The 25,769-nt window shown below is 51.0% G+C and overlaps 1 protein-coding gene across 2 annotated transcripts; it reads left to right on the forward strand.

Annotated features, from left to right (window-relative positions):
• Positions 1–1,899: 1,899 nt before the first annotated feature.
• Positions 1,900–25,236, forward strand: DDO (D-aspartate oxidase). 2 transcript variants are annotated; one of them, XM_078598570.1, is made up of 5 exons: positions 1,900–1,986; positions 12,780–12,958; positions 14,163–14,271; positions 22,086–22,262; positions 23,780–25,236. In XM_078598570.1, the coding sequence occupies exons 1-5, from the start codon at positions 1,952–1,954 to the stop codon at positions 24,336–24,338; spliced, it is 1,059 nt and encodes a 352-aa protein (XP_078454696.1). In that variant the 5' UTR covers positions 1,900–1,951; the 3' UTR covers positions 24,339–25,236. The 2 variants fall into 2 exon arrangements, with proteins under 2 accessions (XP_078454696.1, XP_078454697.1); XM_078598571.1 differs by lacking the exon at positions 12,780–12,958 and adding an exon at positions 14,497–14,592 and having other exon boundaries at positions 1,901–1,986.
• The last annotated feature ends 533 nt before the right edge of the window (positions 25,237–25,769 follow it).

A 25,769-nucleotide genomic window follows, 5' to 3' on the forward strand; every position in this document is an offset into this window, starting at 1 on the left:
AATGCCAAAGAGATAGCCCACGGACTATGTTGAACGGACAACAAACATGGACACATTGGTAATATCAGCGTTTTTTGTTCCGTTACATCGATATTTTGACATTGATGTTAATCCCTCTGCTAACACAAAACAATCAGTTAAACGATTAGACCTGCTCTTCACAGCGAAGACAATGTCAACATGCTGTATCTCGCTGCGCCTCTTATCGGGATGCAGCTTTTGTGAATGCCCTGAATATATTCCAGTTTGTTACCGTCATACAAAAAAGAATCAGGTAACATAATTGAAAAGTTTTTATTTTCTACGACCAGTCATCTGTTGCCAGCCCACATTTATGATTCATAACAAAAAAAATAAAGCATCTACAGTACTTAACACAAGTTCATATTATTACGACTAGCTTTTTTGCCCGTCCAAGGACGGATGTATCTTGCAGTATATCTGAAATATTCAATAGAAAAATTGTTCAGCTCATGATTATTAATGAGGGGGGTTGCCCCATGTGGAGTCACGTTACCCGCTAATGGTTATTGGGGAGGGGTGCGGCATGTGGAGTGACGTCACGCGCGGGACACACATTTCTGGGCTATGATCGCAGTATAATAGTAATAATATCCTGAAATGTAACCAAAGTTTGTGTCGAGTGTTGACCCTGCAACAAGTCTTCTCTGAGCCTTTTGATTATTTTCTGCTGTATTAAATATTAATCATTCGCAATATTCTCCAATAATAAACATTGCTTTTGATATTTGCATTGCTCTGCTGTGAATAACAAAAAAAACATGTTTTAAATCTGATCTTTTCGGACGGGGACAGTGGTGCTAGAAGGGAGAGGGGCAGGGGGAGTGGCACGAGGTGGGAGGGGCAGGGGGAGTGGCGCCAGAGGGGCAGGGGGAGTGGCGCGAGAGGGCCAGGGGGAGTGGCGCCAGAAGGGCAGGGGGAGTGGCGCGAGAGGGGCAGGGGGAGTGGCGCCAGAGGGGCAGGGGGAGTGGCGCGAAAGGGGCAGGGGGAGTGGCGCGAGAGGGACAGGGGGAGCGGCGCGAGAGGGGCAAGGGGAGTGGCGCGAGAGGGACAGGGGGAGCGGCGCGAGAGGGGCAAGGGGAGTGGCGCGAAAAGGGGCAGGGGGAGTGGCGCGAGAGGGGCAGGGGGAGTGGCGCCAGAGGGGCAGGGGGAGTGGCGCGAGAGGGGCAAGGGGAGTGGCGCGAAAAGGGGCAGGGGGAGTGGCGCGAGAGGGACAGGGGGAGTGGCGCCAGAGGGGCAAGGGGAGTGGCGCGAAAAGGGGCAGGGGGAGTGGCGCGAGAGGGACAGGGGGAGTGGCGCCAGAGGAGCAGGGGGAGTGGCGCGAGAGGGGCAGGGGGAGTGGCGCCAGGGGGAGAGGGGCAAGGGGAGTGGCGCCAGAGGGGCAGGGGGAGTGGCGCGAGAGGGGGAGGGAAGGGGGAGTGGCGCGAGATGGGCAGGGGGTGTGGCGTGAGAGGGGGAGGGCAGGGGGGGTGGCGCGAGAGGGGCAGGGGGAGTGGCGCGAGAGGGGCAGGGGGAGTGGCGCCAGAGGGGAGAGGGGCAAGGGGAGTGGCGCCAGAGGGGCAGGGGGAGTGGCGCGAGAGGGGGAGGGGAAGTGGCACGAGAGGGGGAGGGGCAGGGGGAGTGGCGCCAGAGGGGCAGAGGGAGTGGCACGAGAGGGGCAGGGGGAGTGGCACGAGAGGGGCAGGGGAAGTGGCGCGAGAGGGGCAAGGGGAGTGGCACGAGAGGGGCAAGGGGAGTGGCACGAGAGGGGGAGGGGGAGTGACGCGGGAGGGGCAGGGGGAGTGGCGCCAGAGGGGAGAGGGGCAGGGGGAGTGACGCGAGAGGGGGAGGGGGAGTGGCGCCAGAGGGGAGAGGGGCAGGGGGAGTGGCACGAGAGGGGGAGGGGGAGTAGCACGAGAGGGGAAATTAAAGCTCAACGATCGCAGCTGTAATGGAGCGTGGATCCACGGGCATGCCTCAGGCGGGGTGAGTGAGTGTGGGTGAGAGGGTGAGTGTGGGTGAGAGGGTGAGTGTGGGTGAGAGGGTGAGGATGGGTGAGGGTGGGTGAGGATGGGTGAGGATGGGTGAGAGGGTGAGGATGGGTGAGAGGGTGAGGGTGGGTGAGAAGGTGAGGGTGGGTGAGGGTGGGTGAGAGGGTGAGGGTGGGTGAGGGTGGGTGAGAGGGTGAGGATGGGTGAGGGTTGGTGAGGGTGGATGAGAGGGTGAGGTTTGGTGAGGATGTGTGAGAGGGTGAGGGTGGGTGAGATGGAGAGAGTGGGTGAGGGTGGGTGAGAGGGTGAGGGTAGGTGAGAGGGTGAGGGTGGGTGAGGATGGGTGAGAGGGTGAATGTGGGTGAGAGGGTGAGGGTAAGTGAGAGGGTGAGGGTGGGTGAGAGGGTGAGGATGGGTGAGGGTTGGTGAGGGTGGATGAGAGGGTGAGGTTTGGTGAGGATGGGTGAGAGGGTGAGGGTGGGTGAGATGGAGAGAGTGGGTGAGGGTGGGTGAGAGGGTGAGGGTAGGTGAGAGGGTGAGGGTGGGTGAGGATGGGTGAGAGGGTGAATGTGGGTGAGAGGGTGAGGGTAAGTGAGAGGGTGAGGGTTGGTGAGAGGGTGAGGGTGGGTGAGAGGGTGAGGGTGGGTGAGAGGGTGAGGGTGGGTGAGAGGGTGAGGCTGGGTGAGTGAGAGTGTGAGAGGGTGAGGATGGGTGAGAGGGTGAGGATGGGTGAGAGGGTGAGGGAGGGTGAGAGGGTGAGGGAGGGTGAGAGGGTGAGGATGGGTGAGAGGGTGAGGGTGGATGAGAGGGTGAGGGTGGGTGAGAGGGTGAGGGTGGGTGAGAGGGTGAGGGTGGGTAAGAGGGTCAGGATGGGTGAGGGTGGGTGAGAGGGTGAGGGTGGGTGAGAGGGTGAGGGTGGGTGAGAGGGTGAGGGTGGGTGAGAGGGTGAGGGTGGGTAAGAGGGTCAGGATGGGTGAGGGTGGGTGAGAGGGTGAGGGTGGGTGAGGTTGGGTGAGAGAGTGAGGGTGGGTGAGAGGGTGAGGATGGGTGAGAGGGTGAGGGAGGGTGAGAGAGTTAGGGTGGGTGAGAAGGTGAGGGTGGGTGAGGATGGGTGAGAGGGTGAGGGTGGGTGAGAGGGTGAGAGGGTGAGGGTGGGTGAGAGGGTGAGGGTGGGTGAGAGGGTGAGGGTGGGTGAGAGGGTGGGGTGGGTGAGAGGGTGAGGGTGGGTGAGGGTGGGTGAGAGGGTGAGGGTGGGTGAGAGAGTGAGGGTGGGTGAGAAGGTGAGGGTGGGTAAGAGGGTGAGGATGGGTGAGAGGGTGGGTGAGAGGGTGAGAGGGTGAGGGTGGGTGAGAGGGTGAGGGTGGGTGAGAGGGTGGGGTGGGTGAGAGGGTGAGGGTGGGTGAGGATGGGTGAGAGGGGTGAGGGTGGGTGAGAGGGTGAGGGTGGGTGAGAGGGTGAGGGTGGGTGAGGATGGGTGAGAGGGTGAGGGTGGGTGAGAGGGTGAGGGTGGGTGAGAGGGTGAGGGTGGGTGAGGATGGGTGAGAGGGTGAGGGTGGGTGAGAGGGTGAGGGTGGGTGAGAGGGTGAGGATGGGTGAGAGGGTGAGGGTGGGTGAGAGGGTGAGGATGGGTGAGAGGGTGAGGGAGGGTGAGAGAGTGAGGGTGGGTGAGAGGGTGAGGGTGGGTGAGGATGGGTGAGAGGGTGAGGGTGGGTAAGAGGGTCAGGATGGGTGAGAGGGTGAGGATGGGTGAGAGGGTGAGGATGGGTGAGAGGGTGAGGATGGGTGAGAGGGTGAGGGTGAGAGGCTGAGGGAGGGTGAGAGGGTCAGGGTGGGTGTGGGTGAGAGGGTGAGAGGGTGAGGCTGGGTGAGAGGGTGAGGGTGGGTGAGAGGGTGAGGGTGGGTGAGAGGGTGAGGGTGGGTGAGAGGGTGAGGGTGGGTGAGAGGGTGAGGGTGGGTGAGGATGGGTGAGAGGGTGAGGGTGGGTGAGAGGGTGAGGGTGGGTGAGAGGGTGAGAGGGTAAATGTGGGTGAGAGGGTGAGGGTAGGTGAGAGGGTGAGGGTGGGTGAGAGGGTGAGGGTGGGTGAGGGTGAGGGTGGGTGAGGGTGAATGTGGGTGAGAGGGTGAGGGTGGGTGAGAGGGTGAGGGTGGGTGAGGGTGGGTGAGGATGGGTGAGAGGCTGAGGGAGGGTGAGGATGGGTGAGAGGGTGAGGATGGGTGAGAGGGTGAGGATGGTTGAGGGTGGGTGAGAGGGTGAGGATGGGTGAGAGGGTGAGGGTGGGTGAGAGGGTGAGGGTGGGTGAGAGGGTGAGGGAGGGTGAGAGGGTGAGTGTGGGTGAGAGGGAGAGGATGGGTGAGAGGGTGAGGGTGGGTGAGATGGTGAGGGTGGGTAAGGATGGGTGAGAGGGTGTGGGTGAGATGGTGAGGGTGGGTGAGAGGGTGAGGGTGGGTGAGAGGGTGAGGGTGGGTGAGGATGGGTGAGAGGGTGAGGGTGGGTGAGAGGGTGAGTGTGGGTGAGAGGGTGAGGATGGGTGAGAGGGCGAGGGTGGGTGAGAGGGTGAGGGTGGGTGAGAGGGTGAGGGTGGGTGAGAGGGTGAGAGGGTGAGGATGGGTGAGAGGGTGAGGGTGGGTGAGAGGGTGAGGATGGGTGAGAGGGTGAGGATGGGTGAGAGGGTGAGAGGCTGAGGGAGGGTGAGAGGGTCAGGGTGGGTGTGGGTGGGTGAGAGGGTGAGGCTGGGTGAGAGGGTGAGGGTGGGTGAGAGGGTGAGGGTGGGTGAGAGGGTGAGGGTGGGTGGGGATGGGTGAGAGGGTGAGGGTGGGTGAGAGGGTGAGAGGGTGAGGGTGGGTGAGGATGGGTGAGAGGGTGAGGGTGGGTGAGAGGGTGAGGGTGGGTGAGAGGGTGAGAGGGTAAATGTGGGTGAGGGTGGGTGAGAGGGTGAGGGTGGGTGAGGGTGAATGTGGGTGAGAGGGTGAGGGTGGGTGAGAGGGTGAGGGTGGGTGAGAGGGTGAGGGTGGGTGAGAGGGTGAGGGTGGGTGAGGGTGGGTGAGGATGGGTGAGAGGCTGAGGGAGGGTGAGGATGGGTGAGAGGGTGAGGGTGGGTGAGAAGGTGAGGATGGGTGAGGGTGGATGAGAGGGTGAGTGTGGGTGAGAGGGTGAGGATGGGTGAGAGGGTGAGGGTGGGTGAGAGGGTGAGGGTGGGTGAGAGGGTGAGGGTGGGTGAGAGGGTGAGGGAGGGTGAGAGGGTGAGTGTGGGTGAGAGGGAGAGGATGGGTGAGAGGGTGAGGATTGGTGAGAGGGTGAGTGAGATGGTGAAGGTGGGTGAGAGGGTGAGGGTGGGTGAGAGTGCGAGGATGGGTGAGAGGGTGAGGGTGGGTGAGATGGTGAGGATGGGTGAGAGGGTGAGGGTGGGTGAGATGGTGAGGGTGGGTGAGAGGGTGAGGGTGGGTGAGGATGGGTGAGAGGGTGAGTGTGGGTGAGAGGGTGAGGATGGGTGAGAGGGCGAGGGTGGGTGAGGGTGGGTGAGAGGGTGAGAGGGTGAGGGTGGGTGAGGATGGGTGAGAGGGTGAGGGTGGGTGAGAGGGTGAGGGTGGGTGAGAGGGTGGGTGAGAGGGTGAGGGTGGGTGAGAGGGTGAGGGTGGGTGAGCATGGGTGAGAGGGTGAGGGTGGGTGAGAGGGTGAGGCTGGGTGAGAGGGTGAGGGTGGGTGAGGTTGGGTGAGAGGGTGAGGGTGGGTGAGAGGATGAGGATGGGTGAGAGGGTGAGGGAGGGTGAGAGAGTGAGGGTGGGTGAGAGGGTGAGTGTGGGTAAGAGGGTCAGGATGGGTGAGGATGGGTGAGAGGGTGAGGGTGGGTGAGAGGGTGGGTGAGAGGGTGAGGGTGGGTGAGAGGGTGAGGGTGGGTGAGAGGGTGAGGGTGGGTGAGAGGGTGAGGGTGGGTGAGAGGGTGAGAGGGTGAGGGTGGGTGAGAGGGTGAGTGTGTGTTAGAGGGTGAGTGTGGGTGAGAGGGTGAGGGTGGGTGAGAGGGTGAGGGTGGGTGAGAGGGTGAGGGTGGGTGAGTATGGGTGAGGGTGGGTGAGAGGGTGAGGGTGGGTGAGAGGGTGAGGGTGGGTGAGGGTGGGTGAGAGGGTGAGGATGGGTGAGAGGGTGAGGATGGGTGAGAGGGTGAGGGAGGGTGAGAGAGTGAGGGTGGGTGAGAGGGTGAGGGTGGGTAAGAGGGTCAGGATGGGTGAGAGGGTGAGGGTGGGTGAGAGGGTGAGGGTGGGTGAGAGGGTGAGGGTGGGTGAGAGGGTCAGGGTGGGTGAGGATGTGTGAGAGGGTGGGTGAGAGGGTGAGGATGGGTGAGAGGGTGAGGGTGGGTGAGATGGTGAGGGTGGGTGAGAGGGTGAGGGTGGGTGAGAGGGTCAGGGTGGGTGAGGATGGGTGAGAGGGTGGGTGAGAGGGTGAGGGTGGGTGAGAGGGTGAGGGTGGGTGAGAGGGTGAGGGTGGGTGAGAGGGTGAGGGTGGGTGAGAGGGTGAGAGGGTGAGGGTGGGTGAGAGGGTGAGTGTGTGTTAGAGGGTGAGTGTGGGTGAGAGGGTGAGGGTGGGTGAGAGGGTGAGGGTGGGTGAGAGGGTGAGGGTGGGTGAGGATGGGTGAGGGTGGGTGAGAGGGTGAGGGTGGGTGAGAGGGTGAGGGTGGGTGAGGGTGGGTGAGAGGGTGAGGATGGGTGAGAGGGTGAGGATGGGTGAGAGGGTGAGGGAGGGTGAGAGAGTGAGGGTGGGTGAGAGGGTGAGTGTGGGTGAGATGGTGAGGGTGGGTGAGAGGGTGAGGATGGGTGAGAGGGTGAGAGGGTGAGGGTGGGTGATAGGGTGAGGCTGGGTGAGAGGGTGAAGGTGGGTGAGAGGGTGAAGGTGGGTGAGATGGTGAGGGTGGGTGAGAGGGTCAGGGTGGGTGAGGATGTGTGAGAGGGTGGGTGAGAGGGTGAGGGTGGGTGAGAGGGTGAGGGTGGGTGAGGGTGAATGTGGGTGAGAGGGTGAGGGTGGGTGAGAGGGTGAGGGTGGGTGAGGGTGGGTGAGGATGGGTGAGAGGCTGAGGGAGGGTGAGGATGGGTGAGAGGGTGAGGATGGGTGAGAGGGTGAGGATGGGTGAGGGTGGGTGAGAGGGTGAGGATGGGTGAGAGGGTGAGGGTGGGTGAGAGGGTGAGGGTGGGTGAGGGTGGGTGAGGATGGGTGAGAGGCTGAGGGAGGGTGAGGATGGGTGAGAGGGTGAGGGTGGGTGAGAAGGTGAGGATGGGTGAGGGTGGATGAGAGGGTGAGTGTGGGTGAGAGGGTGAGGATGGGTGAGAGGGTGAGGGTGGGTGAGAGGGTGAGGGTGGGTGAGAGGGTGAGGGTGGGTGAGAGGGTGAGGGAGGGTGAGAGGGTGAGTGTGGGTGAGAGGGAGAGGATGGGTGAGAGGGTGAGGATTGGTGAGAGGGTGAGTGAGATGGTGAAGGTGGGTGAGAGGGTGAGGGTGGGTGAGAGTGCGAGGATGGGTGAGAGGGTGAGGGTGGGTGAGATGGTGAGGATGGGTGAGAGGGTGAGGGTGGGTGAGATGGTGAGGGTGGGTGAGAGGGTGAGGGTGGGTGAGGATGGGTGAGAGGGTGAGGGTGGGTGAGAGGGTGAGTGTGGGTGAGAGGGTGAGGATGGGTGAGAGGGCGAGGGTGGGTGAGGGTGGGTGAGAGGGTGAGAGGGTGAGGGTGGGTGAGGATGGGTGAGAGGGTGAGGGTGGGTGAGAGGGTGAGGGTGGGTGAGAGGGTGGGTGAGAGGGTGAGGGTGGGTGAGAGGGTGAGGGTGGGTGAGCATGGGTGAGAGGGTGAGGGTGGGTGAGAGGGTGAGGCTGGGTGAGAGGGTGAGGGTGGGCGAGGTTGGGTGAGAGGGTGAGGGTGGGTGAGAGGATGAGGATGGGTGAGAGGGTGAGGGAGGGTGAGAGAGTGAGGGTGGGTGAGAGGGTGAGTGTGGGTAAGAGGGTCAGGATGGGTGAGGATGGGTGAGAGGGTGAGGGTGGGTGAGAGGGTGGGTGAGAGGGTGAGGGTGGGTGAGAGGGTGAGGGTGGGTGAGAGGGTGAGGGTGGGTGAGAGGGTGAGAGGGTGAGGGTGGGTGAGAGGGTGAGTGTGTGTTAGAGGGTGAGTGTGGGTGAGAGGGTGAGGGTGGGTGAGAGGGTGATGGTGGGTGAGAGGGTGAGGGTGGGTGAGGATGGGTGAGGGTGGGTGAGAGGGTGAGGGTGGGTGAGAGGGTGAGGGTGGGTGAGGGTGGGTGAGAGGGTGAGGATGGGTGAGAGGGTGAGGATGGGTGAGAGGGTGAGGGAGGGTGAGAGAGTGAGGGTGGGTGAGAGGGTGAGGGTGGGTAAGAGGGTCAGGATGGGTGAGAGGGTGAGGGTGGGTGAGAGGGTGAGGGTGGGTGAGAGGGTCAGGGTGGGTGAGGATGTGTGAGAGGGTGGGTGAGAGGGTGAGGGTGGGTGAGAGGGTGAGGGTGGGTGAGAGGGTGAGGATGGGTGAGAGGGTGAGGGTGGGTGAGATGGTGAGGGTGGGTGAGAGGGTGAGGGTGGGTGAGAGGGTGAGGATGGGTGAGAGGGTGAGTGTGGGTGAGATGGTGAGGGTGGGTGAGAGGGTGAGGATGGGTGAGAGGGTGAGAGGGTGAGGGTGGGTGAGAGGGTGAGGGTGGGTGAGAGGGTGAGGCTGGGTGAGAGGGTGAAGGTGGGTGAAAGGGTGAAGGTGGGTGAGATGGTGAGGGTGGGTGAGAGGGTCAGGGTGGGTGAGGATGTGTGAGAGGGTGGGTGAGAGGGTGAGGGTGGGTGAGAGGGTGAGGGTGGGTGAGAGGGTGAGGGTGGGTGAGAGGGTGAGGGTGGGTGAGAGGGTGAGGATGGGTGAGAGTGTGAGGGTGGGTGAGATGGTGAGGGTGGGTGAGAGGGTGAGGGTGGGTGAGAGGGTGAGGATGGGTTTCAGGGTGAGTGTGGGTGAGATGGTGAGGGTGGGTGAGAGGGTGAGGATGGGTGAGAGGGTGAGTGTGGGTAAGATGGTGAGGGTGGGTGAGATGGTGAGGATGGGTGAGAGGGTGAGGGAGGGTGAGAGGGTGAGGGTGGGTGAGAGGGTGAGGCTGGGTGAGAGTGTGAGGGTGGGTGAGATGGTGAGGGTGGGTGAGAGGGTGAGGGTGGGTGAGAGGGTGAGGATGGGTTTGAGGGTGAGTGTGGGTGAGATGGTGAGGGTGGGTGAGAGGGTGAGGGTGGGTGAGAGGGTGAGGATGGGTGAGAGGGTGAGTGTGGGTAAGATGGTGAGGGTGGGTGAGAGGGTGAGGATGGGTGAGAGGGTGAGGGAGGGTGAGAGGGTGAGGGTGGGTGAGAGGGTGAGGCTGGGTGAGAGGGTGAAGGTGGGTGAGAGGGTGAGGGTGGGTGAGAGGGTGAGTGAGAATTTTAAGAATTGGCTTACCCTTGCTGGCAATAACACAGCTGTTTATATGGTCAAACACATCTGTTGTGCCAACTCGCGGTATGTTGACATGAAAGCTACTTGAGTGATACGGTCCAGTGAATTGTAGTTAAGACATTTCACTGTATCGTATCTTATATAGATTAGATTATTCTAAGGCGCTTTACAACAATTATGCAATTATGTGTAAGATATACAGTCGTAACTGGCAACGTTTACAATGTAGTGAGTTTCATAACATTTGTGCGATCCACCAACCCTTGCTATGGAGGGCCAGGGATAATAATTACAATCGTAATCTTTGCATTTACAGTATGATTGTCGATCGCAGATCCAGAAATAAAAACAATTCCCACAGAATCTCGATGCCCAAAACTACGAATGTCCGATCGATCGACCGATCGGTCCGCGTGCTCAGTGATTGTAACACTTCCCTGCTCCCCCTCCGAAGAAGACTCGACCCACGAAGTGGACAGCAGCAGAGCCACACCAATCAACGTCAATTAAACTGCGGCCACTGTTGTAAATATATTGCAACTACTCTACTGTAGCGGGGATCACGTGGATTTAGGATTAACCTGAGCACATTTTTGTTCGGTTTAAGCACGTGACTTAATAAACATTTCCAAGAATAACAATGCATAATCCATGAGCTGTATTTTTTGTCATAAGCTCATGTACGCAGTTAATCCGCATATCGGATAAACCGTACGCGCATAATCGAAAAGGCACCCCCCGGTGGCAGCTGCCCCTGTGCAGCATTATGTGGTTCAGCACTACCAAATGGTTATTATATTCTTACATATGGAAATATGTTCAGGAGCTAAATGCCAATGTCGGGGTCTGCTAGCCACGAGAGGGCTTTAGGAGAGAGTTCGTCTGGCTTTGATATTCCACCATTGAAGGACTGCAGTGGTTTACGATGTGGTCCATTGTATGGCATGGCCGCAGTCGCACTGTGGCTTGTTTAAAATTTGAGTCTGACAGTAGGGGGCGATGATTGCTATGTGGAATCCAAATTGTAGGGTTTTTTTATTTGACGAATGTAGACCATGACGCCAGCACACATTTGTCTTATTTTGTTAAATTACCTCAGAGGATCTATAACGTGCACTGTGAAGAAGTAGGGCAGCCACGAACCTTGGTGGCGAGATGTTAACTACCTCGCCTGGTGTATATAAGGTCGTGGGTTAAATCCCGACCCTCACACCTGTTATATATTTGGATTTTGCATGTTCTCCCTGTGGTCGCTTGGATTTTCTCCAGGTCCTCCGGTGTTTCGCTCCACATTTAGAAACATTCGTTGAGAGTATTTGGCTGCTATAAATTTCCACGTGATAAGCTACTTCATTGGGCTATCATTTGTGGCCAGGTAGCTTCTGAAAAAGAGCTACAGTGAGGGAAATAAGTATTTGATCCCCTGCTGATGTTGTACGTTTGCCCACTGACAAAGAAATTATCAGTCTATAATTTTAATGGTAGGTTTATTTGAACAGTGAGAGACAGAATGACAACAAAAAAATCCAGAAAAACGCATGTCAAAAATGTTATGAATTGATTAGAATTTTAATGAGGGAAATAAGTATTTGACCCCTCTGCAAAACATGACTTAGTACTTGGTGGCAAAACCCTTGTTGGCATTCACAGAGGTCAGACGTTTCTTGTAGTTGGCCACCAGGTTTGCACACATCTCAGGAGGGATTTTTTGTCCCACTCCTCTTTGCAAATCTTCTCCAAGTCATTAAGGTTTCGAGGCTGACGTTTTGCAACTCGAACCTTCAGCTCCCTCCACAGATTTTCTATGGGATTAAGGTCTGGAGACTGGCTAGGCCACGCCAGGACCTTAATGTGCTTCTTCTTGAGCCACTCCTTTGTTGCCTTGGCCGTGTGTTTTGGGTCATTGTCATGCTAGAATACCCATCCACGACCCATTTTCAATGCCCTGGCTGAGGGAAGGAGGTTCTCACCCAAGATTTGACGGTACATGGCCCCGTCCATCGTCCCTTTGATGCGGTGAAGTTGTCCTGTCCCCTTAGCAGAAAAACACCCCCAAAGCATAATGTTTCCCCGTCCATGTTTGACGGTGGGGATGGTGTTCTTGGGGTCATAGGCAGCATTCCTCCTCCTCCAAACACGACGAGTTGAGTTGATGCCAAAGAGCTCCATTTTGGTCTCATCTGACCACAACACTTTCACCCAGTTGTCATCTGAATCATTCAGATGTTCATTGGCAAACTTCAGACGGGCATGTATATGTGCTTTCTTGAGCAGGGGGACCTTGCGGGCGCTGCAGGATTTTAGTCCTTCACGGCGTAGTGTGTTACCAACTGTTTTATTGGTGACTATGGTCCCAGCTGCCTTGAGATCATTGACAAGATCCTCCCGTGTAGTTCTGGGCTAATTTTCTCACCGTTCTCATGATCATTGCAACTCCACGAGGTGAGATCTTGCATGGAGCCCCAGGCCGAGGGAGATTGACAGTTCATTTGTGTTTCTTCCATTTGCGAATAATCGCAACAACTGTTGTCACCTTCTCACCAAGCTGCTTGGCGATGGTCTTGTAGCCCATTCCAGCCTTGTATAGGTCTACAATCTTGTCCCTGACATCCTTGGAGAGCTCTTTGGTCTTGGCCATGGTGGAGAGTTTGGAATCTGATTGATTGATTGCTTCTGTGAACAGGTGTCTTTTATACAGGTAACAAGCTGAGATTAGGAGCACTCCCTTTAAGAGTGTGCTCCTAATCTCAGCTCGTTACCTGTATAAAAGACACCCGGGGGCCAAAAATCTTTCTGATTGAGAGGGGGTCAAATACTTATTTCCCTCATTAAAATGCAAATCAATTTATAACATTTTTGACATGCGTTTTTCTGGATTTTTTTTGTTGTCATTCTGTCTCTCACTGTTCAAATAAACCTACCATTAAAATTATAGACTGATAATTTCTTTGTCAGTGGGCAAACGTACCAAATCAGTAGGGGATCAAATACTTATTTCCCTCACTGTATGTAGCTCAGTGGGCCTTTTCTGGTAAAATATGTTTTTATATAGTTTTTATTAGTTGATAAAAACAAGCGGCGAATGCGCTACCACTGGGCCACGTCACTGCCACAGTTGATACAGAGTGGTGCAGTTATCCGGAGCACTGAACACAAGTCATGCTCTACACACAAGCAGAGCAGCAACGCCCTCCTCTCGAGACCTGACCAGGTTTAAAAAAAGACAGCTCTGTGCTTTGAAAGATGCCATTAATTTTAGTATGATGGCTATTTATAAAGGTGGAACTTTATTTAGACACTGCGTATTATCCGAGAGTCATCCTCGTAAGATGTTCTTGTGCGTGCGTGTGGGTGGTGCAGACGGCATGGAGATGCACCACGAGTGTGTGTGCTCGGTGCAGGAGTGATGGGGCTGTCCACCGCACTCTGCATTTCCCGATCACTGCCGCACGCCCACATCTCTGTGCTGGCTGATAACTTCAGTCCTGACACCACTAGCGATGTGGCAGCTGGCATATTACACCCAAGTACAATACCTGGTATGTCCTTATCAGCAGACATCCCCCCCCCCGCAAAGTAACACAGCACCCACACGCAAGCTTTAATTCCAACACGTGGAGTTTACAACATGCACCCTGCATCACCGGTGAGTGACGCCCATGTAGGATGTACACGGTATGGGATAGCATTGCACTCTACAGGTTTCCGCAGAAAACAACCGGATGGGCTCTGAGTTATTTATCTTTTCCCTGTGGTAGTCGAGTTCGGTGATGTGGGTTGATCGTGTGGGAGATACTGTATCTCAGAGACAGACGTTGCATATTTCTGTCTGCCATTGACATTCACCCTCATCTTGGCTGGGTGTAATATTTGAGAGCCACACATTCCTACTTAAGCGCTGTTTTGTGACAGGTCAAAAAGGGCAGCTGTTTTGAAAGAATCCACGGAGGATTTTATAAGGGACTAACAAGTATAACCCGTGAAAACAAAGTTTTTCACTATAAATCCTTTATATGCGTGGCGGCTAGAGTCCTCTCGTCCTCTGGCTTGAGATGGCTGCCACCTATGGGTCAGATGATTGTCTGGCAGCATTAAACAATTGGTAATTAAATATTTAAAATAACTTCCCTAAACAGCGTAAAATTTTGGAATGTTTTTTTCACGAAAATGCGTTGTCACGCATAACGAGTCTGTGTGCAAAATGTCAGCTCGATTGGATCACGGGAAGTGGGTTAAAAAACTACCGAAATATTTGCACGGTCCTAAGCAAGCGAACTTAATATAAAGGATTTAAAAAGAGATGATTTCCATTGAAGGGGAGTCCGAGCGCTTAAGACTTCCTGGTCACGAAGAGGCCGTCGGCCACAGCAGGGCCCTGGTGTCACCAGCAGCTGCCCGTGTGTTACGTTTGTGGTGTGCTGCCACCCCCTCCTCCCAACAAAGATCCCCCATATAGCCTTAACAGACTGTAGGGACAAGTGCTGTTAGCGAGCACCTATGAAGGCCGGAACGGTACACGAGGGGGTGGGTGGCCAGCGACACGCCCGACCACCTTTGTCTCCCTCAGCAATGTTTACACACCGCACCAGGTACTCATGTGAGGGTTATTCGACCTAGGGGAGGCCCGGGACCAGTTCAGATAATCGTCACTGGTGTTGGCCGTGAGTGGGAATCGAACCCGTGTCGACGGGTTCATAGCGCAGCGCGCTAACCGCTACACTATCGCCCCCCCCCTCCCAACAGGCACTCCCACAGACACGCTACGCTACTGGTTCAAGGAGACATTTGAGCACGTTCTGGGACTTGCACGGCGAGATGACGCTCCCTCCATCGGTGTTCAGCTTGTGTCAGGGTAAATATTCCCATGTATGCTCCGACACGTGCATGTAAAATAGTCGGTAAACGACAACCGGTAACCGTTTTCATAATCGATTGCTGGTTCCAAAGGTCAGGAAGCCGTCACTGTTTCCACTAGAATGTTCTTAATGAATGTACTGATTGACACACGCGAATGTATAAACGGCACAGTGGTTCAAGTCACAGCATGGTACAATTTCCCTCGTTTCTCTGTTAAAAGGTAAAGGTACAACCCTGCAATTGTTTGCTGATGCCAGAGGGAGCTCTAGAGGATATGTTGTCTACTCTTCCACACTGACCAGATGTCTTGGAAAAGGTAGGCATTCCCACACTTTACCCCACCACACATGACCTGCTGATCGACTGTGGTGAATCCATTTACACTGCTCGGTGGACAGAGGTGGAGGGATTTAAGAAACTTGAACCATTGTTTTAACTCCTGCGCTTGGAGATGGAAGCGAACCAGCAACTTGCACCTGTGCTAACCATTACACTGCTGCAGTGGCGGCTCCTGCAAAATCTCTCAGGGTGGGCAAATGTCTGGATGATTGATAAGGTCCACCCATGCAATGAATAAATTAACAGCTTAAGCATGTAAAGGCAACTTCACTTCTTTAATATTAATGAAAAATAAAGTGACTCTTACAATACATCTTGTTTGTTTATATACTCACTATTAAAACAAACCACTCAAGTTAATTTTATTAAAGATTCCACTAGGTGGCGATAAATTATATTGTTGGATGAAACGTGCTTACGTATGATGACGTTAGCACGTATGATGACGTTAGCACGTATGATGACGTAAGCACGTTAGTGCATGCCCTCCCGGAAGCCATAGAGAATGCATTGCAGCGCCCCCGTTCGAAAAAAAACATCTTTGAATGTAAGTCTATGGGGCCACTCGGGGCGATTCTCAGCCGTAGTGAAATCGCCCAAAAAGAGGCGGTACTCCACAGAACGTGACATGACGCTGATTGGACTATATCCAGAGGCTGACAGTGACGGCTAGCGTGACTCTGTGGTTGAATGACATTGGTGGTGCGTCGCCCAATCGCCCTAATGAAGAAACCGCCCCTGCACTGCTGACAGCTCTGCCCGTTTATTTAAAAGGTAAAACACCTTATTCATGTTGTTATATGTTTCTATTTGTGTGGAAAAGTGGTTTTACAATTTTTTTCAATGCAGTCACCAGTAATGGAAAAATAACCATATGAATAATGCAAGTATAAATGTACACAGTGTACAGTGAGGGAAAAAAGTATTTCATCCCCTGCTGATTTTGTATGTTTGCCCACTGACAAATAAAAGATCAGTCTACAATTTTAATGTTAGGTTTATTTGAACAGTGAGAGACAGAATAACAACAACAAAATCCAGAAAAACGCATGTCAAAAATGTTATAAATTGATTTGCATTTTAATGAGGGAAATAAGTATTTGACCCCTCTGCAAAACATGACTTAGTACTTGGTGGCAAAACCCTTGTTGGCAATCACAGAGGTCAGACGTTTCTTGTAGTTGGCCACCAGGATTGCACACATCTCAGGAGGGATTTTGTCCCATTCCTCTTTGCAGATCTTCTCCAAGTCATTAAGGTTTCGAGGCTGACGTTTGACAACTCGAACCTTCAGCTCCCTCCACAGATTTTCTATGGGATTAAGGTCTGGAGACTGGCTAGGCCACTCCAGGACCTGAATGTGCTTCTTGTTGAGCCACTCCTTTGTTGCCTTGGCCGTGTGTTTTGGGTCATTGTCATGCTGGAATACCCATCCACGACCCATTTTCAATGCCCTGGCTGAGGGAAGGAGGTTCTTACCCAAGATTTGACGGTACATGGCCCCATCCATCATCCCTTTGATGCGGTGAAGTTGTCCTGTCCCCTTAGCAGAAAAACATCCCCAAAGCATAATGTTTCCACCTCCATGTTTGACGGTTGGGATGGTGTTCTTGGGGTCATCGGCAGCATTCCTCCTTCTCCAAACACGGCGAGTTGAGTTGATGCCAAAGAGCTCCATTTTGGTCTCATCTGACCACAACAATTTCACCCAGTTGTCCTCTGAATCATTCAGATGTTCATTGGCAAACTTCAGACGGGCATGTATATGTGCTTTCTTGAGCAGGGGGACCTTGCGGGCGCTGCAGGATTTCAGTCCTTCACGGCGTAGTGTGTTACCAACTGTTTTCTCGGTGACTATGGTCCCAGCTGCCTTGAGATCATTGACAAGATCCTCCCGTGTAGTTCTGGGCTGATTCCTCACCGTTCTCATGATCATTGCAACTCCACGAGGTGAGATCTTACATGGAGCCCCAGGCCGAGGGAGATTGACAGTTCTTTTGTGTTTCTTCCATTTGCGAATAATCGCACCAACTGTTGTCACCTCACCAAGCTGCTTGGCGATGGTCTTGTAGTCCATTCCAGCCTTGTGTAGGTCTACAATCTTGTCCCTGACATCCTTGGAGAGCTCTTTGGTCTTGGCCATGGTGGAGAGTTTGGAATCTGATTGATTGATTGCTTCTGTGAACAGGTGTCTTTTATACAGGTAACAAGCTGAGATTAGGAGCACTCCCTTTAAGAGTGTGTTCCTAATCTCAGCTCGTTACCTGTATAAAAGACACCTGGGAGCCAGAAATCTTTCTGATTGAGAGGGGGTCAAATACTTATTTCCCTCATTAAAATGAAAATCAATTTATAACATTTTTGTTATGCGTTTTTCTGGATTTTTTTGTTGTTAATCTGTCTCTCACTGTTCAAATAAACCTACCATTAAAATTATAGACTGATCATTTCTTTGTCAGTGGGCAAACGTACAAAATCAGCAGGGGATCAAATACTTTTTTCCCTCACTGTATTAGCAAGATGTTAAAAGCAATATAGTGCAATGCTTCATAGTCTCGTATTCATATTTAGGCATTGGTTTGTGAGAGCTTGAATGAGAGCTTCAGTTTCCACTAAAACAATTATTGTTTCGTAATCTCCAAGATGTAACTTACAAACGGATTCTATTCCTGTGCCCAGTTCGTAAGTCGGAACACAATGATGTACTGTATTTAAATGCACATATGGTCAGTGTTATTAAATGTGTTACGACCGAACAAAAAAGGGAAGCATCTTAAAACTCATAAATAAGAAATATTGTACACTTGCATGTAATAAATATTGTATAGTAAATAAAATATGAAACAAAGTTATATAAATATAAAAAATCTGTTTTATTTCCACTTACCTTGAGTCCTGATGCTGGCTTGCTTGTCGGAAGGGGCGCAATGAGCCACCCCAATTGCACACACATGGGGGCAAACAAATACAAAGGTCCCCAGTACAGCCTTAACAGACTATTGGGGCAAGTGCTATTAGCAAGCACCTATAAAGGCCAGCACGGCACACAAGGGGGTGGGTGGCCAGCACTACGCCCGGCCGCACCAGGTACACATTTGAGGCTGAGTCGTCACTGGTGTTGGCCGTGAGCGAGATCGAACTCGGGTCGCCGCTCCCCACACACACACACATGTACACACACACGCACAGACTCCCAGCGCTTGGCTGACTCATTAAATCTCGCGGAGGATCGCTCCGCTGAACAAATAGTTCCGCGGTTCAGTTTGCTAAGTCGATGTCAAAAATAATGTTTCATAGAAGTTGGTGTTCGTAAGTCGGATGTTCGTAAGTCCGGGACTGCCTGTATTTGGTATTCATTCTATTTTTCTAGCATTGGCTTGACATATATGCAGTCTATGGCAGAAAAAGGACATGATTCGAGACCAAGGCTGCAGTCAGGTTGAAGCGAAATATAAGCAAAACAAAAGACACGTCCGACAGTCGCTAATAGAAAAAATAATTATTAGAGGGATGCTACTGGAAACACTATAAAATATGTACACTTAGAGCAATTCATGAAGGCAGATTGTAATCAAAAGATGAAATAAAGAGGTGAATGTGAGCAAGATGTAGAGCCTATGAAAATCAACAAACCATTGTGCTTAATGAAGAAGTTTTCAATGAGTGCACATTACCTGGTATGACAAACGGATCAGATACACGGACACTGACAAAGAAAATACAAAGTGTTAAAAGTACACAAAGAAGCATGCGGAGATTTATGTTGGGAATTGCACTGAAATACAGAAAGGGAATGCATAAATCAGATATCAATGTAAAATAAGGACGTGATATTGACGGTTAAGGAATGTAAGGGCGTGAAGTGGCTGGGTGGATCAGATGTCAGTGGTGAGCCGATGCTGCTGAGAGCCTGGGTAGCAGTTAATCTGCACAGTTCCCTGATTCTCATATATAGTAAGTTATACTCTTTGGTTCTTTCGGTAAAATCACGTAGGTAAAATAAAATAAATCACGAATCTGGGTGGTCTAGCAGCCGAAGGTTTTAGGGAGCTCTGCTTGGTCTGATCGATTCGAGATGGCATTGTCATCCTCTCAGCCGACAAGGGCATGGATAAAACCACTTACAACAACAAAATTCAGGACCTTAATGATGGCAGCTATACCAAAATCAACAGAGATCCCACCAACTGCCTAGCCACAAAATCAACAATATCATCACTAAATCGACTTCTCTAATTGATCAGACCAAGCAGAGCTCCCTAAAACCTTCGGCTGCTAGACCACCCAGATTCGTGATTTATTTTATTTTACCTACGTGACTTTACCGAAAGAACCAAAGAGTTTGGATTCCTGCAGTCATGAAAGCTTCAAATCAAGATATAGTAAGTTGATGGTCTTGGCCTGGTCAACAATGCTGCACAAACAATATCGTATAGAATTCTGTTTTGTGCTTCATTTGGTGATTGGGAGAGTGTTGCCCCCTCGTGTGGGCAAAAAGGCCACTTAGAGGGTCTTCTTCCACCCCCAACCCAGCTTATATGTAAGCTCCTAGCTTGGATTGTCTCATTCTTCACCTGAGGACGGCTGCTTGCGTTGTGGCCGAAACGTCGTGAGAATTGTTTCATTTTATTATGTTTTATTTTTATTATTTTATTACTTCCCTTCTACGTGACTTTACCGAAAAAACCAAGAAGATGAATCCCTGCAGTCACGAAAGCTTTAAATCGAAACTTAGAGGGTTCTCAATAATTGTTATATTTTCTTCTGCGGATCGTTCTCTGACACGGGGACGGTGATGGAGGGGAGGGAGCTCCGAAGGGATGATTTATCTCACATCATGTCAAAAGTACAGTGAGGATAAAAATTGTAGTAAGTCCAACTGAGTCGCAGATTTTGTGTTGGGCGCAACACTATTTATTTCACCAACTCAACACAACATAACGTATTCTTTGGTTTTTTCGGTAAAGTCACGTATAAAGAAAAAAGAATAAATTAAATAATAGCATACGACGTTTCGATTGCAACACAAGCAATCATCATCAGGTATAATGAAATGGCGACATAGAATCTAACCAGAAAACTATAGACAGACATGTAAGCAGACAGATATCACCAAGATACATAGAGAGAGCAACCCAGGAACAGAGAGGGGTGATCGTCTCTGTGGGGTGGCCTTAAATAGACGATCACCCCTCTCTGTTCCTGGGTTGCTCTCTCTATGTATCTTGGTGATATCTGTCTGCTTACATGTCTGTCTATAGTTTTCTGGTTAGATTCTATGTCGCTATTTCATTATACCTGATGATGATTGCTTGTGTTGCAATCGAAACGTCGTATGCTATTATTTAATTTATTATTTTTTCTTTATACGTGACTTTACCGAAAAAAACAAAGAATAATTCCTGCAGTCACGAAAGCTCCAAAAATTAAGATACAACATAACGTAACCTACATTTGGGTGTTGAACGCCCACACTACGGCAGAATTAGGCACGGTTTGCAATCCCAGTCCGGACCACGAGCTGGGTCCCGGACCGCGTGGCTAGAGGCTTCTTCAACCCGATGTGGATCTTCTTCACCAACAACCCATAGAACCCCGAGCCCCTCACGGGGCCCCCGTTATATTGGCCTGGGCTGAGGCTGGCTCCGCCCCTCGCCCCACCCACTTTCTAGATCTCTCCAGCTCTTTCCAGAAGGCTCCTGAGAGCTCCTTTATACTACGTGACTGCCCAGCGGCACCCGTCCACCTGTGGCCCCCCTCCAATATCATCCAGTCACGTGTCAACTAGCATATTATGCCCCAACGTAACCCTGGCTGGCTTACACTCCCTCTCGCTCCCTCACCGGGAGCCCGCACCGCACACTGTACGTGGTGCCTCCGCGCTGACGAGCGCTCACCCAAGCCCCGTTAGGGCTGGTACTACATCCAGTAACCGGGCTGCACATAATGGCAACATATCCACTGTGACTTCGCAAGCCCGGCACCACACAGTGACATTCACAGTCACTACAAAATGGAGAAAAGCGACAAAAAAAGTTAGAAAAGGAAAATAAGTGTTCTTGGGCAGCACACATCGCTAGCAGGTATGGCTGATGGATGAAACTGGTGACGATGGCAGCCAAAGGAGAGAACGTGCCCACGAGGATCACCACCATGGAGATAGCGTGGTGAGATCAGTTTAACTGCAGGAATGATATGGAATTTGGCATCCAAAGTCCACTGGGGTCTTATCTTATATCGTTCATATAGAGCCTTTCAAGGCACTTTAAAATAGTTGTAACATTCTTCGTGAGATGATGGTTAAAATAAGGAGTGGGATTATTAAAAGTGGTTGTGTAGTTATGGTGACAGGAGGACGGGTGGTAGTGGTTAAGGAGGGGTAGGGGTAGTGATAGGGGTAAAGGTTGTGAGAGCGGCTGGGGTAGGCCTGGTCGTAGCTGGGGTGCAGGGGCAGGGAGTAGCAGTAGCAGTAGAATGGGCAATGGAGAAGAGATGGGTTTTAAGGGAAGAATGGAAGAATAGGCATGGAGAGGCCTTGATCCAGCAGTGGTCTGGCCATGGGTGCTGAGGATGAATAGCAGCACAGGCCTTGATAATTGTGTTTTCCTATTGTTTCCTCAACGCCCAGTTTGTTCAGGAAACAGTTTCCACTCTTGATCTTCTGAGCTACTTTGGAAAGGTGGTATTTATATGTGAGCATATGGTCTAGGTTGACCCGTAGAAACACTAGCTTTTGATCATTTTAACCATTCAAAAATATCTTAACAACTACAATTTGAATGTGTATAGCGTTTACATACAATCACATCTCAAGAAACTTTAGTTGAACCCAAGGGTTACTTATAGGATACACAATATGAACACATCTCCATTGTAATCCGTAGTTTGTTGAGAAGGTTGTGGAGTATCCATAATAAATACAAATGTATTCTCCATTTGTCTGATGACTATGCCATCCACACCAACACCAAAGTCAGTATTTTGCTGACCCACCCATACTGGGCATCTGTAAAAAAGAGCCTCATATCTCATCGGATTCCTCCTGCAGTCTAAATGAAGATTCTGATTCTGAAGTATTATTAAAGATAATTTATGTTCCTTGTTTACCAAGGAATCCTGAGTCTCAGTACTTTTTCTGGAGGGACCTGCTAAGTTTTTGCAGTAGGGGATGATGTTTTTTCGTGTAATCCCAGGTAAATTTTCAGTATTGGGATGTTTGACCCAAACCAGTTAGATTGGATGTGTTTTTTTTTATGAGAGGATACCAGGGAACCCGGAGGACACCGATGCAGAACAGGGGTTACTTCCTCTATACAGAAAGGCACCCAAGTAAGGAATTGATCTAAGGGACATCTTGCTGTGAGGCCCAAGTGTTACCACTGTGCCTTCCTGCTGCCCTAGGATGAAGTTAATACGATGTGCCCAGTGGATGCGAGTGTCTGTGTGTGAAGTGGTCTCTTTTGTTTTCAGATACGAAGTGTTCAGGGAGCCCCCAGTGGAGCGCCTCCCTTTCTGGGCTGACTTGGTGATTGGGTTCCGCGCAATGACCGATCAGGAACTGTCTGGGTTTCCGGGGCACACCTTCGGCTGGTTCTTCACTACGCTGCAGTGCGAGAGCTCCTTTTACCTGCCCTGGCTGATGAAGAAGTAAGCAGCGCACTTGGCGTGACCACACGCAGTTAACACACTCACTTGCGCTACCAGACTTGGTTAACACACGCACTTGCGCTACCACACTTGGTTAACACACGAACTTGCGCGACCAGCACCGATGCACTGAATGTCACTATTTGGCAGCCCCACAACATAACAAAAATCCAGATTTTTTTTTCTGCTCTGCAAAGTTTCTTGTGATACAAATTTGTGTTAATTAAAAATAAAATATTCATCAGTAGCCCGAAACCAAAAAACAATTTTAAAAGTAAATGACAAAAAATATGATTTAATGCATTTTAATTACTGTGGTAAGTCAAAAGCCCATGTAAATTCACACCTAAACATCCCACAGTGTTAAAACACACGATGTAATCCAACCATGTAGCTGGTAAAGTCAAGACGCTGTACATGGAGGGAGGGGGAGTATGCATTTAGATGGTGTAGTAGGATTAAAGGGGTAGGGACAGGGGAATGGGGAGGAATATTTACTTATGAACATACAAATAATTTCTAAAAGTAAGGGGGTTGGGGCATCGGAAGAAATAAACCTTTAATGCTGTTATAGCCTCTCGTGAAATCTAATCGGCTGCCTTAAATCTTATCTGAACAGGCCAGAGCAGGTGAGATCACCTTATCCTCAAATGGAAAATAACAATCGCCCAAATACGGCTGCACTGCTCCACAACAGTGGAACGCATTTTGAACTCGTACCTACTTGCGAGCCTTCTCCGAGGGCACAAGTGGTGGGGATTCACTCGTTGTGCCCGGGTAACAACAGCTGCATTACAACCTAGACGACGAGTTATGGTTACTACTCAATATCTATACAAGGAGGGACAAGCAGTGAAATCTAATATTTTGAGAAAAGTCAGCTGCAAGCAGAGACAAAGAGGAAAGTCTTTTAACAGTACACATGTCCAGGTGGAGGAAATTTGAGACCCAGAGGCAGCAGAGGAGAAGAAGTAACCACCACGTCCCATGGAACGGGGCTAACCTGAGGCATTATAAGAGAAAGTCGCTGGGAGGGGAAAGAAGAGATAAGATGGGAGAGGTCGGTGGTACCAAGCCAATGCAATTTAAAATGTCTTCAGTAATTATTTACATTGTAAATGTATTACCAGTTTGGTAGGAAACACATATATTACACATTTTACTTAAATGGTACATTTTGTTTGAACATGTTGTGAAATACTCGTAAATATGCTTATACACTGGACTATTTTTAATACACCCAAATCAGATATTGTACCTGCATTTGTCCAGAATGTATATGGTTTGTGTGCCAGGCAGCTCAGCGGAAGAACAAGCGGCTTGCAAATGGAACATTGCAAGTGTCGATAAAATGAGTACCACTTTGTGGGGGAAGCCAACAGTAGTTGTCCTATGAATACTCACTCCCCACCATAGGAATCTGGAATTTTTACCACTCGCTTAGGGCTGTAAGCAGATGGGCACCACCTCAATGCTCTTTTAAGCATGACATCACTTGGACTTTTGTCTTTCTTTAGGCTGCAGTCGGCAAATGTAGAGCTAAAGAAGATGCATGTGGAAAATATATGGCATCTTCATGGTAAGTATGACGTCGTTGTCAACTGCACAGGCCTGGGCTCCCACGCATTATTCGGAGACAATAAAGTGTATCCGGTGCGTGGGCAAGTGATAATGGTGCGCGCTCCCTGGCTAAAGCACTTTGTGCGTGCAGGGGATGGGCACACTTACATATATCCGGGGGTGCGTGACGTGACGCTTGGCGGCACGCGTCAGAGTCACTGGGGTATGCTGCTCCCCGTAGCGGAAGATTCCCTGGGCATATGGGAGCGATGTTGCGCCCTGGTGCCTTCCCTAAAGGGATCGCGGCGAGTTGACGTGCGAGTCGGGCTGCGGCCAAGCCGGACCTCGGTCCGCCTGGAGAGGGAATGCCTGGCGTGTGGGGCACTGCGCATGACGGTGGTGCACTGCTATGGACACGGGGGAGTCGGGGTGACGCTGCACTGGGGCTGCGCCAGAGAAGCGTCAGCGCTCGTCTGTGATGGCCTCCGAGGCCACGTCGCGAGCGCTAAGCTGTGAGCAAGTTGTTGCACGACATGCTTACGCAAACTAATTTACAAAGCGATAGAGATATCGCTTGCAATGTTAACGTCTCATGATAGATTAAATTACTTTATATTATTTTTGTACACCAGTTTAACGATAATAATATAGCCACTTTCAAACATGTCGCATCAGTATGCGTGTAAAGTAGAAAATTTAAGACAAAAGTGTGTATGCATTGAGGATACGATTCCATGCTGCTGTGACACTGCAGGCGTGCACCCATCCACGTGCATACTCGGGGCTGCCCCTTCCTAGGTCCAGCAGCTAAAGCAGGTGCTTTGTCTGCCATGCCAGGGGCAGCCGAGCATTTTTGTCACTATTAAGGGAGAGTGCAGTTATTTATAATGCTTAATTATCTGGCTTATATCTGATTTGTTGTTCCTTCGAGGTCATGACACCTATTTAGGAAGCTGGGTTAATGAGACACAGTTATTTTGACTTCCTTGATTTTTAATCGGACTTCCTCGATCTTGCACTGATCATCTAGTTTCAAATGAAACCTCCAATATAATTGTTAAATTTGATTGTGAGAATAACTTTTCAACTTATCACTGAACTGAAACACTAATTCGCCCGTTTAACGAGTGTACAAATTACAATTTAATTGGTTTTGACTGCATCAGGGGGTGGAGGGTCTTAATGACACACTTTTGGTCGGTCATGCAGTGTTTACCTTCGGCAGGTGATTGTATTACATTTGTTTTGCTGCTAACGTGTATTAATTGTAATTAAATGCAAAGTTAAAAAAATTGATACTTAACGATGAAAATTGTATGAATTAAACTAATATAATTTGACACGTGCATCCTTGGTGTAATATGTAATTATTCACTTTTCCATCATTTCATAAATGCCTGTGTTGTGGATGCTATTTTACTTCTCATGATTGATCTTTCCTTCAAGCATCTGTTTCTAGTCTGCCAGGTTCTCTCATGACTATCAAGTATTAGATGTAATCCAGTTTTCTTCAGTTGAATTTTGATGGAGTCGTTGCTTGCTGGGTCCACACACCAGCTTTCTAAGACCGATTCAGTCTTTGTACCAATTGATGGCCACAATATTGGTGCTACTCAGGCAGTTCACAGTCAGTGTTGTCCTTAATGCCTCTGAAACACATATTAACACCTGATTAGCTCACAGTGACGACACCACATTTACCCCCACTATTTAAGACCGAAATAGGAGGATTTCTTCACAATTCTGGCTGTCGCCTGATGAGACTGGTTGTAATTACCGGCTAAATGTCGTACTCTATTTAAAAATGTGGGTTTAGCCCCCAACACACCGGTGTGCTGAACTATTAACTAATTGGCATGGTGTGTTTACGTGACAAACCTTATTAATTGGCTTGTCCAGTGGTGTTGGGCTTAATGACACATTTATATTTATGCAATTTAACCCCAA

This window comes from Lampetra planeri, chromosome 11 (genome assembly GCF_965212315.1).
Source record: "Lampetra planeri chromosome 11, kcLamPlan1.2.h2, whole genome shotgun sequence".
In the NCBI taxonomy this organism is placed as follows: Eukaryota; Metazoa; Chordata; class Hyperoartia; order Petromyzontiformes; family Petromyzontidae; genus Lampetra; species Lampetra planeri.

Excerpts from the sequence above, each read along its gene's own strand:
- DDO (XM_078598570.1), top strand. The coding sequence starts at position 1,952 with ATGGAGCGTGGATCCACGGGCATGCCTCAGGCGGG. Across the intron at positions 1,987-12,779 it reads ACGGGCATGCCTCAGGCGGG|ACGGCATGGAGATGCACCAC; the intron begins GTGAGTGAGTGT and ends TGGGTGGTGCAG. Across the intron at positions 12,959-14,162 it reads ACACCCAAGTACAATACCTG|GCACTCCCACAGACACGCTA; the intron begins GTATGTCCTTAT and ends CCCTCCCAACAG.